Consider the following 13974-nt stretch of genomic DNA (forward strand, 5'->3'; position numbering starts at 1 on the left):
CCTATCCCCCTGTGTGCCTTGCCTACCCCACGACTTGAAAAGGTAAATAGGATAAAAATAATAATAAAGTTATGAGATTTAAGCTATTTAGACTAAACATTCGTGTTTTTTTAGTCATTCTGGAATGAAAAAAACCATAATTTATATTTAATTCTTAATTTTTTATGTAGTGATGAGGTCAACTAAAATCAACCCAACCCGTGCAGAGATTCGATAGTGAAAATAACAGAAAAAATATTAAGTTTTTTCTTTAAAAAGGTTTTATAATTTTCCGGAAGTTATAAATATTTTGCATCTGAAAGTTGAAAATTTCTGATGCATAAAAGTATTTTTAATCTTAAAAATGAAAATTACTTTGCAAGTTAAATAGTGAACATTCGAAAAAAGGCATGAAAAAAACATTACTTAAAAAATCTTAAACTTAATAAAAAAATCTAATATTTTGCATATGAAAGCTGTCTATTGTTTACTGATAATTTTCAAAATTTTGTGAAGATATGCAAACTAATTTAAAAGTTATAGCATGAAAACTGGAACAAGCACAAAATTGGTATAAGCCCATGCTGAAAGAGTTAATAATGCAGCTAGATTCATATGTGTATTTTTTAAGTTATATCTTAAATTATCCTTAAACAGTGATCAGTAAGCTTTTTTTTACTCATTTTGTTTTATTTTTTTGCTTTCGTTTTACTTTCCCATACACCCAAGGGTACGTATACCACAGTTTGAGAAACATTAATATAATGATGACAATATTTATAATGAAGCTTTTCTTTGGTTATAGATCCTTGTCAACTTGTTACATTTGGGTAGGAGTTAATTGTTTCACTTTATAAAATGCAATGACTGTTATTTGCAAATGTTCTTTTAATTTTGATTTAGTTGTGACAGTAGTTATAAACCACTGAACATCCCATATTTTTTTCCTAATTTTCTGTGTTTAGTAATTAAGTGATTTTAATAATACATGTAAAACGTACTGTATTTTACTATTGATTGTGGTACAAGTGCTTTAAAACTCTCCTCTTAAAAGAAGTAAACTTTGAAAGAACGTGTAATGTTTTGTACCCGTAGGCAAGCCGACAAAAACAGAGTTTGACAGAGAAGTTTCATGTTGCTCAAGAAACAATCAAAGAGTGTCAAGATAAGTTTGAGAGGATTAGAAAAGAGAAGGAGAAGCTAGCACAAGATCATGCTCAGTTACTACAGCGATTGGATACATCAGATAAAGAACAAATGCAACAAGGGGAAATAATTACTGCTCTACAAGAAGAAAAGGAAGAATTACAAAGAGCAATTTATTCTCTCAACCATAGCAAGAGCTTACTGGAAGAAAGTAAAAAGCACTTGGAAGAAGAGTTGGAAGTTCATAAAACAAAACAACAGCTTCTTCAAGGTAAATGTCATCTTAGGTTATATTTTCTTAATCATGACACAATTTCATGGTGATATTTATTTCCATCCACTTTTCTTATTTGTGTTTACAAGTTGTGTATAATTTGGTCTAGATAACAGTAACAAACTGGGAGAACCTTTTACTCTCATAGAACTTGTTTGATGTGTATTAGAAGAGTTAAGAAAAGTTGCCTTTCTACTGATTCTATTGTAACTTCATAATATATTTGTGCTGAAACCCAGCATTAAAATAATAACTGTCCGTGAACATTTTCTATTTTTCTTCCAAAGAGTTTTTATTTATCTAAGAATCAAATTTGACTAATAGTAAAATGAGCTGTAATGTCCATAGTCATATGGACTTCAAATGAAAAAGTGTAGTTGACTAAAATAAATGTTGTGGATTATTTTCTGTCATATAAGTTTAGTTATAACTAGAGTTTCAAAATTATTTGCTTGACAGTTAATATTGTTTCCTTATACTTACATAAAAGGCAAGTATCTTAGAATATGTGCGATAACCTCAAGGTTGAACCGAGCTCTGAGCTACATGATTTCTGCAAAACATAAGTTGGTTGAGAATCTGTTGCACAAAAGGATGAGTGTAGTGATTTGTTGCAGGTTGAATGATATCAAAGAAAAGAAATTTAAAAGTAAAGTGATTGAATAATGCATTTTAAAATGTATTTGCAAATAATGGAAAGCATCGTGATCAGCAGTTTTTGTATTTCCAAGCCTTTCCAAAGTGAGTTCATATTCCCTCAAAGTTTACAGAATACAAAAATTATCATTAAGCTAACATTTTTGGAAAGAATACTGGAAGCACTGCTTACATCATGCCTGTTCACATATGGCCACATCTGATGTAATAAAATCATTGTGAATTTCTTAGAAAAGTAATTTCCCTTATTTTTTTTAACAGGTAAGTGTTCTTCATGTACATATAGCACATTCATTGACTATGAAAATTGGTTTTAAGTGGTTTTGTTGCGAAGTTCTCACAACGCAGTAGATTACATTTCTCCTATCAGGTCTATACAATATCTTCATTTCAAGTTAAAGAGGTTTGGCATCTTGTTAATCTGTGGACAATACAAATCTAATTGATTTATATGACTTGTATTTATGATCACTTAATTTCTTACTGTAGGGTGGGTTCATGTCATGTGTTCATGGAAAGTAGTGTGTGACAATGTTTTGGGTGGTATATTTATTTACTTTTTGTGTATGTAAGTGCATGTTTATGTATGTATGCATATTTTACTGCTCATTCAAATCTGTGATATATTGTTCAATTTTAAATGTCATACTCTTTCTCTATCCTTCATTTTGTTGAATGTACAATCCTTTCCATATTTTCATAACTTCATCTGCTTATCTTAACTTGGCTCACATAAGGTAGAAACCTTACTTTTATCATACTAAACCTTTTTTACACAAAAATGTTTAACTGTGAAAACCAGAAGAGTCTGTCACTTTGTTTTTTTTTTATTCTGGGGCTTTTTTCATTATAGTTCATCATTGTACTGAGTTAGAACAAATATGCTTTGAAACATTGGCTATTTCTTAATTATAACTGTTGAATAAGAATTATGGTATTAGCTTAAGAAATGAGTAGTGACCCTTCATATTGCTTACTATTTTTTTAGAAGAAAAGAAACAATTTGAACATAAATATGAGTTTCGTTTTTTAAGTATTCCCTGTTAAAACACACTAATAAGTAACACTGTACAACGTTAAACTACCAGCACACAATAGAAATGACCACAAGAAGTGAAAAAATAATGAAAAAACTGTTCAAAATCAATAAAACACACACCTAATAACAAAAACTTTATTATTATTTGCAATGTTTCAGGCAGAAGCCTTTTGTCAAGCAGTTTAAACCATGTTACATAGATAAAAGGCTTAGACAGAATCATTGAAGGCTTAGAATATAAAGAGATTCTAAATTGTGCACATGCTGTGTGGAGCACATTAACAAAAATATTGTTAGAAGGAACATTGTTGAAGCAGTTCTATTAACCCTTTTTTAAAATGGAAAACATATTAATGCAATAGAAATTGTATGTTAGAAATTTAAAGGACTCAGAAAAGTAATAAACCTAAATTTGAAAATGATAAAATAGTAACTTATTAACAATAATAATGATCAGGGAAATATGTGTAGGCAGTGTCAAGTTAACAGGAGTAGCAAAGAGTTATAAATGGAAGCTGTAATCACGTAAAAGAAAAACGTTCATTAATTCTGTGTGGTGCAAGAGAATTTGCTTTCACGATCATACTTGTTGTAATTTGGAATGTGCTAGACACTTTCAAATTCCTCTCATGTTTGAAAGAAATTAAGGGTGGTACAAATGTTGTTAGATGTGTTGTCTCTTTTCAGTAAGGTAAAGTTGTGTTTGAAAATTTTGTTAATCTGTCTGATTAAAGGATGATATGTAAGGACTAAAGGAACTTTGTGGTTTGTCCTTAGACAGTCAGCTAGTGATTAGCCTTTTCAATGGTGTTATTGGCAGTGTCAAGTTAACAGGGGTGGCAAAAAAATATAAACAGAAGCTGTAATCACTTAAAAGAAAAACGTTCATTAATTCTGTATGGTGCGAGAGAATTTAGTTTAAATATAAGTTTATGTTCTAGGCTCTCACGATCATATTTGTTGTGGGGGGAATGTAATAAAACAAGTACACTCATGTTGTCAATTCCGTTGTGATCCGGGAAGTTGAAATGTTTGGGGACTGGATGGTCAGGGGTGTCATTGCATACAAGTCAGAGGTGTTCATGGAATCTGTCACCTAATATGTGTATAGTTTCCACAATATAGAGTTGTTTAGATCTAGTACAGTGAATGCAATAGATAATGCACTCTGATGTACAGATGAATTGGCCTTTTATGTGAAAGGTAGAACTGGAGAGAGTCGATAAGTTGGTGATATAATCGCATGTCAGGCAAGTAGTTCATCCACACAGATGAGTTCTGTTAGTTTGTGCAAGTAAGGATACTTAGGTGTGTAATTTGGAATATACCAAACAGTCTTTCAAATTCCTCTCATGTTTGAAAGAAATTAATGGTGGGATGATAAAAATATCGTTAGATGTGTTGTCTCTCGTTAGTAAGGTAAAGTTCTGTTGGACAGTTCTGTTAATCTGTCTGGTTAAAGGATGGTATGTGAGGACTAAAGGAACTTTGTCACTATGTAGTTTGTACTTAGAGTGGAGACAGTCAGCTTGTGATAAACTGAATGTGGCAAGTTTAGCCTTTTCAGTGATGTTGTCGGGATAGTTCTGATATCTAAAATAATGAGTCATCGTTTGCTTTACACCTGAAGTCAGCATTGTCGAAGCACAGACGTCTCAAATGTAGGAATTGTCCCATAGGAATAGCATGTTTGTGCTCAGAAGGATGGAAAGAATAAAGTGTAAATAAGAATGGCTGTCAGTGGGTTTGTAATGTTAATGTAGATGTGGAAGTGTTAATAGTGATGTCTAAAAAGTTAACTTTCTGACAAAATCTGGGAAGTAAATTTAAGAGATGGGTGGTAAGTTTCGGCATAATGAATGAAAAGGTTGAGTTCTATGGTCAGCCATAGAATCAGTAATGTTAGGTAATCAAAATCATTATCACAGGAGTATACTGGTTTAGTTTAATTTAGCATAAATGTTAATATCTTCATTGGCTATGAACAAAATATTCAGAAAATTAACAAAAACAAATTTTCATTTGTAAGAGTTCTAAAATAATTTTTGTTACCTTGTCAGATATCTGACAGCCTGTGGAATATATCTATCTGAGAATCAAATCTTAGTGTGTTACTTTTTCTGATATCTGAAAGCTTATAGAATAGATAGATTTACCTAATAAAATATTGACAGAAGATGACTCTTTGAGAGCATCGTCTGTTGATCTTAAAATTATTGCAGTTGAAGGAAATAATTACTTTACACTGTCAGAGTGAAAAATGCTTCCTTAATTATCTGAAAAAAAACTCCATGAATTTCATTTATAAAGTATTAATTTTTCATCATTCTAGGTCAGCTATTGGACCTCAAAAAGTTGAAAAATCTGGATGAGGAAATGTTTGCCAGAACTAAAAGTAGCTTAACTGAACGCTTGCAACAGTTAGAACATGAATATCAAGTTGCACTGCAACAAGAAAAACACCAGAGAAAAGTAGATATTGAAATTCTGAATAAAGAGAAGGTATGTTGAATTTGGACTAATGAATATCCTTGTGTTACATGATCAACCTCGTGACAGAAAAAGAGGAATATGCTGAAATGGTAGTAAATCTCTATAAAACTCTAGACAAATTGGAGAAAATGAGAAAAATAAAACTTGTTTCAAAGTAAAGGGTCAGCAGAAGACTAGTGTCCACTGAACGTTTTAATAATTGCTTACTGTGAGCTAGTTCAAATCATATCTTCATTTTGCATATGTATATTTTAATTTTCCATTTTGTATATGCTTATAAACATTTACTTTGAGTTTCAATCTATTTTCACATTAACCTTGAACATGAAAAATGCATCTTATTTAACTCTTTTAAGTGTGTGTAAAAACTATTTTGACACTTTCATGTGTCTTCTTCAGTCTTACATTGTCTTCTGGCAGGAAATCTGGTCAACAGTGCTTTTTATTTTACCTACAACAAATCACTACAGTTGTTCTTCCACATACTTGAAAGTTAAACCTCTAGTTGTTGCAGAGATTAAGGAACTGTTTGCTTGAAGGAAGGAGAGAAAGGTAAAGAGTGGGGAATGAGAATAACTTACAGTAGAAGATCCTGCTTTTCAGTGTTGTTATATTGCAGATAATGTACAACCTAAATACCATTTGTGCAATAATGCACTTGAAATTTGTTATTAGGAAAAAAAATTAAAACTTAAACATGCAAACACAGTTTTGTTCTATTTATTAGTAAATTAAAAATTATCATATTAGTAGAAACAAAAAATACTTGCATCAATTTCTAAGTAACAACTTGAGGTCTGAGAATAGCTTAGCAAGAGAACTAAAATATTAGCAGCAACTTTGCATTGTATAAAATTATAAAACATGAATGTTTCTATTGCTTGCTGATATTTCTTTAACAATAGTAATTAAGTAACATTTCACCTGTAGTCACAAATGTTTGACTGGTTAAATATTAGGGTTTGATTAAAATAGATCTTAAGATACAGTTACACAAGTCTCGATATTCCCACACTTTTGATCCATTAAAGTAGATATGATATGGCAATTGTAAATAAATAAAACAAATGATAATAAAATATTTGGTGTGAATATATATTTGTATTGACTAACAGTCGTTTTATTCAATGTTTTGATTGAATTTATGTTGTTTTTTATTATTTAAAACTTAAATCAACCTCATAGAAAGATAATTGTTTGAACAAGGGCTCAAAAAGCTATACTATGAAGTGCTTACTGGAGTAACTAAAACATGTAGTATGATGAAAAACAGCCATAAGCTCCAGAACAGGGTATATTTATTGCACTCAGCATTTTGTTTCTGCAATTTCTTACACTGCTAGACTCACAAGCAAGTAACTAAGTGTAAGGTTGTTCTTGAAGAAGTTATTGAGTAAGATAAACAAATATCTTCTTTGGAGTTTATGGTTGTTTCTTCATCATACTAGAAGAGCTTAAACAGATAACATGTATTTACTTGGTTTCCACAAGTTAAACATATATCCTTGTTTGGTTAATTTGTTTGTGTTTATTATCTACAAATTAAATCAAAACTTTTAATCAATATGTAAAGATACTTTTATTTACAAAACAAATGGCAAGAACTTTAGTATTTAAATATATTTACTTAATCCTACAGTTGAAAAAGTAGCCTTTTAGTCGTTATAGATTTCGTACTTCTAACTTTCAATATAGTGTGTATATCTTCACAAAATTCGTCAGTCTTTCAGTTAATATTTTAAGTCTTTCACATAAAAAATCATATTTTTTAATGAAGTATTTTTAATGAAATAAAGATTTGCCCATGAATAAATTGAGTATTTGCTTTGAATAGTCCATGTGAAAGGTAATTTTCATTTTAAAATTAAAAATACTTTTCCTCATCTCAAAAATCTCAAATTTCCTTTGTGTAATCCCTAAAACCTCCTAAATGCATTTCCAACGACTTTTTTTCAGTAAAACTTTATAGTTTATTTGTTATTTTCTCTACCTTATCTCAAAATGGGATTGGTCAATTTGACTGACCACATAACCAATGGAAATAAAATCGAAGTAAACCTAAATTACCCCATTTTCTTTCTAGAATGACTTCAAATTGTAACATGAAACTACACTCATTTATCCTAAGTAGTTCTAAGTTTGTAAAAGTATACATCTATTTATAAATAAATTTTATTGTTTTATCACCCTTTGAACTGTGCCTACCTACTATTTGTGCCATTATAAGTTGTAACTCACTTGTGGAATGTGCAGCTCACATTATGCCATCGAATTACATTACCCATGAGCTGCTCACTTGTGTGCCTCATGAAACATTTTCATTGTAATATTATTACTTATTTTACCTAATCTAATCTTAACTAAAGGATCCGTATGTTAACGTTTTAGTAACTTTTATAATTATACATAAAGAATAAACATGAAAAAAATACTTAACCAATCTTCTTTTTTCTTACTATTGGGTTTCGAAGAGAGTTAACCATAATTTTTTATACTATAGATAGTAATTCACTTAATAATTTTTATTTAATTAAATAATGCACCAAATAATATAGACTAATAACATGCAGAAAGTAGACAAATTCTCTTACCTCTCAAAATTTTTCTGGCTTTTTAACTATGCGATAAATGTCATTACAAATTCATCCAAGCTAGTTGTTAACTTTCCCAGACGAACAATGTTGGTACTGTGAGTGAACTTGACATTTAACTGTTCAGTACATAACGTTATACAATACGTCATTTGATAGATGAAAACCTTGACTTTCTATTGGTTATAGGTAATATATAATGAAATGTAAGAGAGAACTAGCAACGAATTATGAAATAGAGGATGTGACAGGTGGGTGTGGTAGTAGGGGTCTGATTTTCTATTCGATAGTTCTGTAATCAAACAAAATTAATGGCTTTAAAAATTATGGTTTGTGTGAGTAATAACGATTTTATAGAGAGTAATTTACATTTAATTTTGTACTTTTTCAACGGGTGGTGGATAAAATAGGGATGATGATATGCTAAGAGAAAATGTGTCACGTGGATCAGACTAGTGAAATTCAGGATTTTTTTATATATTTCCCTTTAGAATTAAGAACTTAAACCTTGTTTACTATTAAAATATGGATTATTAGCTAAGATTGTATGCTATTCTAATTGGTATAACATAAACAAAAAGTAATTTAAAAAAAGTTTGAATATAAGACTCTAAAACCTTGTGTTGTGTGCAGTAAAGAATACCCGTGTCGATAGGGTTAAGGTGTTATTTATTTTTACATAATATGTATTAAAGTGTCTTTAAAAGTATAGCTAAACCTTGTATGTATGTTTGCTTGAAACTTAAATTTTTCAGTGTAGTGTGATGTATCAACAACATAGAATTTAATTAGTTTTCCACCATACACACTGCACAGGGAAGCACATAAACTGTATTTCCATTAAAAATATTTGTTCATACACCAGAGAAGAGTTCTGCAATTAATTTTCATTATGTATCTCTTTGCCTGCTTTGTAAACAACTTTTTTATGTGAAAAATCATGACTTTATCTTAGTGATCTGAATTGAACTAAATTTTTAATAAGTCTTTTCATTAACTGTCTCTCTCTCTTCCTTTCTATTTTCAAGTTAGAGAAGGATTTTTCTGAAAAAAAAATATACATTAAAGAAATTAGTTCTTCAAATCATTTGGAGGTGACTGCTCTCACAAAATTGTATTTATAGTGTAGAATCTGCTACAAACCACTATAACTAGATACATTTGTTAGAAGTAAATTTGTTAGACGGGTTTAAAAGGAAAGAAACTACATTATAAAAGTAAAGAAAAATGTTGTTACTTGCAAAAAGTGTTATTAAATTTCTGAAATTAGGTTATCAGCTATAATCACACCAAAAGTTTGCAAAAATATCATTAGACATAAATGTGTAATTTTACTGAAAGTATTGTATGAGAAATAAGCACATAGAAAAAAATATAGGAAATAGTAAAAAAAATACTTAAATTTGTTCGAGAGGTCAAGAACTAAACAAAAACATGAAAATTTGTCCCTATGCCACACATGTTGCTAAGAGCAAAATTCATACAAATTGTAAAATTTGTATAATTTATATTGCCTTAGATCAAATTAGATACATTGTGAATATTTGTGAACTAATAGCCATGATTTTTCTAGCAATAAGTTATAGAGATAATAAACGTTTAGATTAAGATGCTGTTATGTCCTATAAAACACATCCATTGAAAGTATGTTTTATATTTTGTTATAATAAATAAAGGCTAACATAAAATTTACATTTATTCATACCCTCAAATTACTGACTTACCTTTATACTGTTTATCAGTAATTTTGATTTTCTACATTTTTATGACACATAAATTATTGGCCTGGCATGGCCAGGTGGTTAGGCTGCTCGACTCACAGTCTGCAGGTCGTGGGTTCGAATCTCCGTCACACCAAACATGCTCGCCCTTTCAGCTGTGGGGGTGTTATAATGTGACGGTCAATCCCACTATTCGTTAGTAAAAGAGTAGCCCAAGAGTTGGCGGTGGGTGGTGATGACTAGCTGGCTTCCCTCTAGTCTTACACTGCTAAATTAGGGATGGCTAGCGCAGATAGCCCTCGTGTAGCTTTGCGCGAAATTCAAAAACAAACAAACGAACATAAATTATTAGGGATCATTTACTCATTGCTCCACTAGCAATATGGTGAATAACTAGTTTAGAATAGAAAAATGTCTTTAAAATGTCATTGGTAATTCTAAGTGTTAAACAATTTCTGATTTGTTTGTAAATTCATTATGACTGAAAGTTCTTTGCTACATTGCAAAATATATATTCTATGAAATTTCTTTACATTTTTTTTTTCTAACAAAGTTTTAAGGACAAGTTTTATTAGGTAATGACACTATACTGAAGTATATGTAAGTAGCAAATATTTGTTTTGAATGGGAACATTTGATGCCCTGGTCATTTTTATTATTTATTTTGGTCAATGGATAGTTAAATATGATATTTTCACCAGTATATAAAGAAATGTAAGCTGAAAAGTCAGTTTTCAAAATTGTATAAACTTTAATTTTTTTTAGGAATCTCAAAGAACACGTTTTGAAGCTTCATATGGAGAAATTACGAGTAAAATGCAAAATGAAAGAGAAGAACTGATTAACTGTCATCAAGAAGAAATAAACAGTTTAAAACAAGAATTGGAAAATAATCAGAGAATTACAGAAGAGAAACAGATCCAAAACCAGCTAGAAAGGAAGCAGGTAAATAAGTTTATATTAACAAAACTGACTTAGAAGTAGCCTGATTCATGGTAGAAATGTACTGCTATTATAAGCTTTGTTCTCAGTTCACAATTGACAAATTCAACTAGAACTTGTTAAATCATAAAAAATGTGTACAAGTGGGAAATGAAGGAAACTTTTTGTTGAACTTTACAGACTGTCAATATGAAACAGGTCAGTTTTTGTGTAACTGTAAAAAGTGTCATTATGAAACCAGCTCACTTTTGTGTGTAACCTGACAGACTGTCGATGTGAAACCAGGCCACTTTTGGTGTGACTGGAGAAACTGTCAGTGTGAAACTGCACTTTGTACATGTACAGACTCAATATGAAAGCAGGCCCCTTTTTTTGTAACTGTATAGATTGTCAATATGAAACCAAGCTACTTTTTGTGTAACTTTGTAGGAAGGAATTGCAAAGTGGGTGTGCTGCTTGGCTAGACGTGCAGATTTTACAATGAGAGATTGAAAGTATAAGGGGCTGCTAGAGGCAGCTACATCTGGGGGATGTCCCCCCCCCTCCCTAGAAAATTAACATAACAATATAATTTACAATTGCTACATAAGTCATGTATGTAAAGTCTACAGCATTCCCAGTTCCAAAGCCTCTGTTTTATGTAACTATACAGACAAGCCCACTTCATACATCTTAATCCAACAAACACTGAATGTATTCCAATGGAACCTAGACAATTTTATCCAATTTGGCAATGTATAAATGCATCATCCTATAGATAACAAATGGATTTGTTCTGTAGCATTATTAGTTTATAAACCTCTAAAGCTCTTAGTTGAGTACATGCTTGAAGGAGTAATGTTGTGCTTGATTTACTAAAATCACTAATTGTTTCCAGGCTGAAGAAATTGCAAACCAAGAAAGAGGTTCCTTGTTGCAACAACTACAGCAAACACAAGAAGAAGTGAAGCAGACACAACAGCAACTTCTTGAGGCTAGGAGTATTGCAGAGGAAGAAGCTGAGAAAAAAAAACGCTGCTATTAAATCAAGTCAGCAACAATTAAAGAAAGTTAAGGAGGACCTTGAAAATACTATGTAATAATAAAAAGTATATTTTACTATTATTTTGTTGTAAAAAAAACAGATTATTGGACTGTTATAATTTGATTTCTAGATTTAAAGATTTCTGTCCTTCTTGACCAAAATAGCATTATTTTTGAGTTAGCACAATTCGATAGATTATCATGCCTGACTGGTGAGTTTATATAGATCTTAACCTCCATCCAGGCCTCATCAAAGAAGTTCCAGGCCTTGCTGCCACCCAGGCCTCAGGCTTCTCCAATTGACCAAAGATTTGACATAATTTTTCAAAGTTTACTTTTCCAAATATAATCCTACTCTTTTTACTAATGCCCCTTTTCCATCTTACCCTCACCCCTATGCCACTATTATCACTAAAATCATCTCTAATCCCTTTTACTATTACTAACCTTTCAGTCATCCTTTTATCTCTTTGGACATTTTGCACAGCAATGAAAATGTAAAGCAAGTTTATTTTATTCAGAAGACCAAAATGATGCAAGAAAAAGAATAATTTAATGATAAATTTACATGAAACAATGGTATTGTTAAAATCAACCTATTTTGTGAGTTCACTTTCTATACTGAGTATTGCAAGATCTGTCAACCTATCTTAATTTGTGGCATTTATTATCCCTATCACTCTGGGTACCCTTTAGTGTCTTACATTCAAAATTTTATTAAACTATTTTTTGTTTATGTTATACCAATTAGAATAGCCTAAAATCTTAGCTAATAATCCATATTTTGTTAGTATACAAGTTTTAAGTTCTTAATTCTACAAGGAAATATTTAAAAAATCCTGAATTTCCACTAGTGTGACCCAAGTGACACATTTCCCCTTAGCATGTCATCATCCCTATTTCATCCACCACCCGTCGAAAAGTATGAAGTTAAACGTAATTTACTCTCTATAAAATCATCATTGCTCAGACAAATGATAATTTTTATAGTCTTCAATTTTGTTTGGTTACAGAGCTATCGAATAGAAAATCAGACCCTTCCTACCACACCCACCTGTCACATCCTCTCTTTCACAATTCGTTGATAGTTCTTTTTTACATTTCATTATATATTATCTATAACCAATAGAAAGTCAAGGTTTTCATCCATCAAATGACGTATTGTATAACATTATGTTCTGAACAGTTAGATGTCAAGTTCACTCTGAGTAGCAACATCGTTCCTGTGGGAAAGTTAACGACCAGTTTGGATGCATTTGTAACGACTTTTGTTGTATAGTTAGAAAGGCAGGAAAATTTTCAGAGGTAAATGAATTTGTTCATATTCTTTGGTGCATTATTTAATAAAATAAAAATTATTTTGTGCATTACTATAATTACTATCAAAAATTAGGCTTAACTCTCCTCAACAGTCGAGGTCAAGAAAAAAAAGATTGGTTTGGTACTTTATTTCTTGTTTTTGATATTTATTCTTTATTTATTATTATGAAAGTAACTAAAATCTAAAAATATGAATCTTTTTAAGTTATTTAAGAGTAGATTAGGTAAAATAAGTAATAATAATAATATAATTAAAATGGTTCATGAGGCACACATGCGAGCAGCTCATGGGTAATATAATTCGATAGCGTAGCGTGAGCTACACATTGCTCGAGTGATTTACAACTTATAATGCTGTGGATAGTAGTTAGACATGGTTCAAAGGGCAATAAAACAACAAAATTTAATTATAAATATATGTATAATGTTACAAACTTAGAGCTACTTAGGATAAACAAATGTAGTTTCATGTAACAATTTGAAGTCATTCTAGAAAGAATAAAAAGTTAATTTAGGTTTGTTTAAATTTTTTTTTGGTCAGATTGACTGATCACATTTTGAGATAGGGTAGAGAAAATAACAGATAAACTATAAAGTTTTACTGATAAAAAACGCTTCAAATGTATTTAGGAGGTTGTAGGGATCACACAAAGGAAATCTTAGATTTTTGAGATGAGGAAAATTATTTTTAATTTGAATATGAAAATTATTTTGCACACGGACTATTCAAAACAAATACTCAATATATTCATTGACAAATCTTTATTTTATTTTATTAAAAATAATTTT

The 13974-nt window shown here is 30.5% G+C and overlaps 1 protein-coding gene across 1 annotated transcript in view; it reads left to right on the forward strand.

The window, feature by feature from the left end:
* The window catches only part of LOC106474709 (zinc finger protein 853-like), a 31534-nt gene that overhangs the window by 10517 nt on the left and 7043 nt on the right, over positions 1–13974 (forward strand). Inside the window, exons 3-6 of the mRNA XM_022403012.1 lie at positions 1075–1396; positions 5428–5597; positions 10666–10845; positions 11720–11917. Of these exons, the coding sequence (XP_022258720.1) occupies positions 1075–1396; positions 5428–5597; positions 10666–10845; positions 11720–11866 (819 nt within the window). The 3' untranslated portion in view covers positions 11867–11917. The remainder of the gene's footprint in view (positions 1–1074; positions 1397–5427; positions 5598–10665; positions 10846–11719; positions 11918–13974) is intronic.

The sequence above is a fragment of the Limulus polyphemus genome, unplaced genomic scaffold (genome assembly GCF_000517525.1).
Source record: "Limulus polyphemus unplaced genomic scaffold, Limulus_polyphemus-2.1.2 Scaffold7574, whole genome shotgun sequence".
NCBI classification, from domain to species: Eukaryota; Metazoa; Arthropoda; class Merostomata; order Xiphosura; family Limulidae; genus Limulus; species Limulus polyphemus.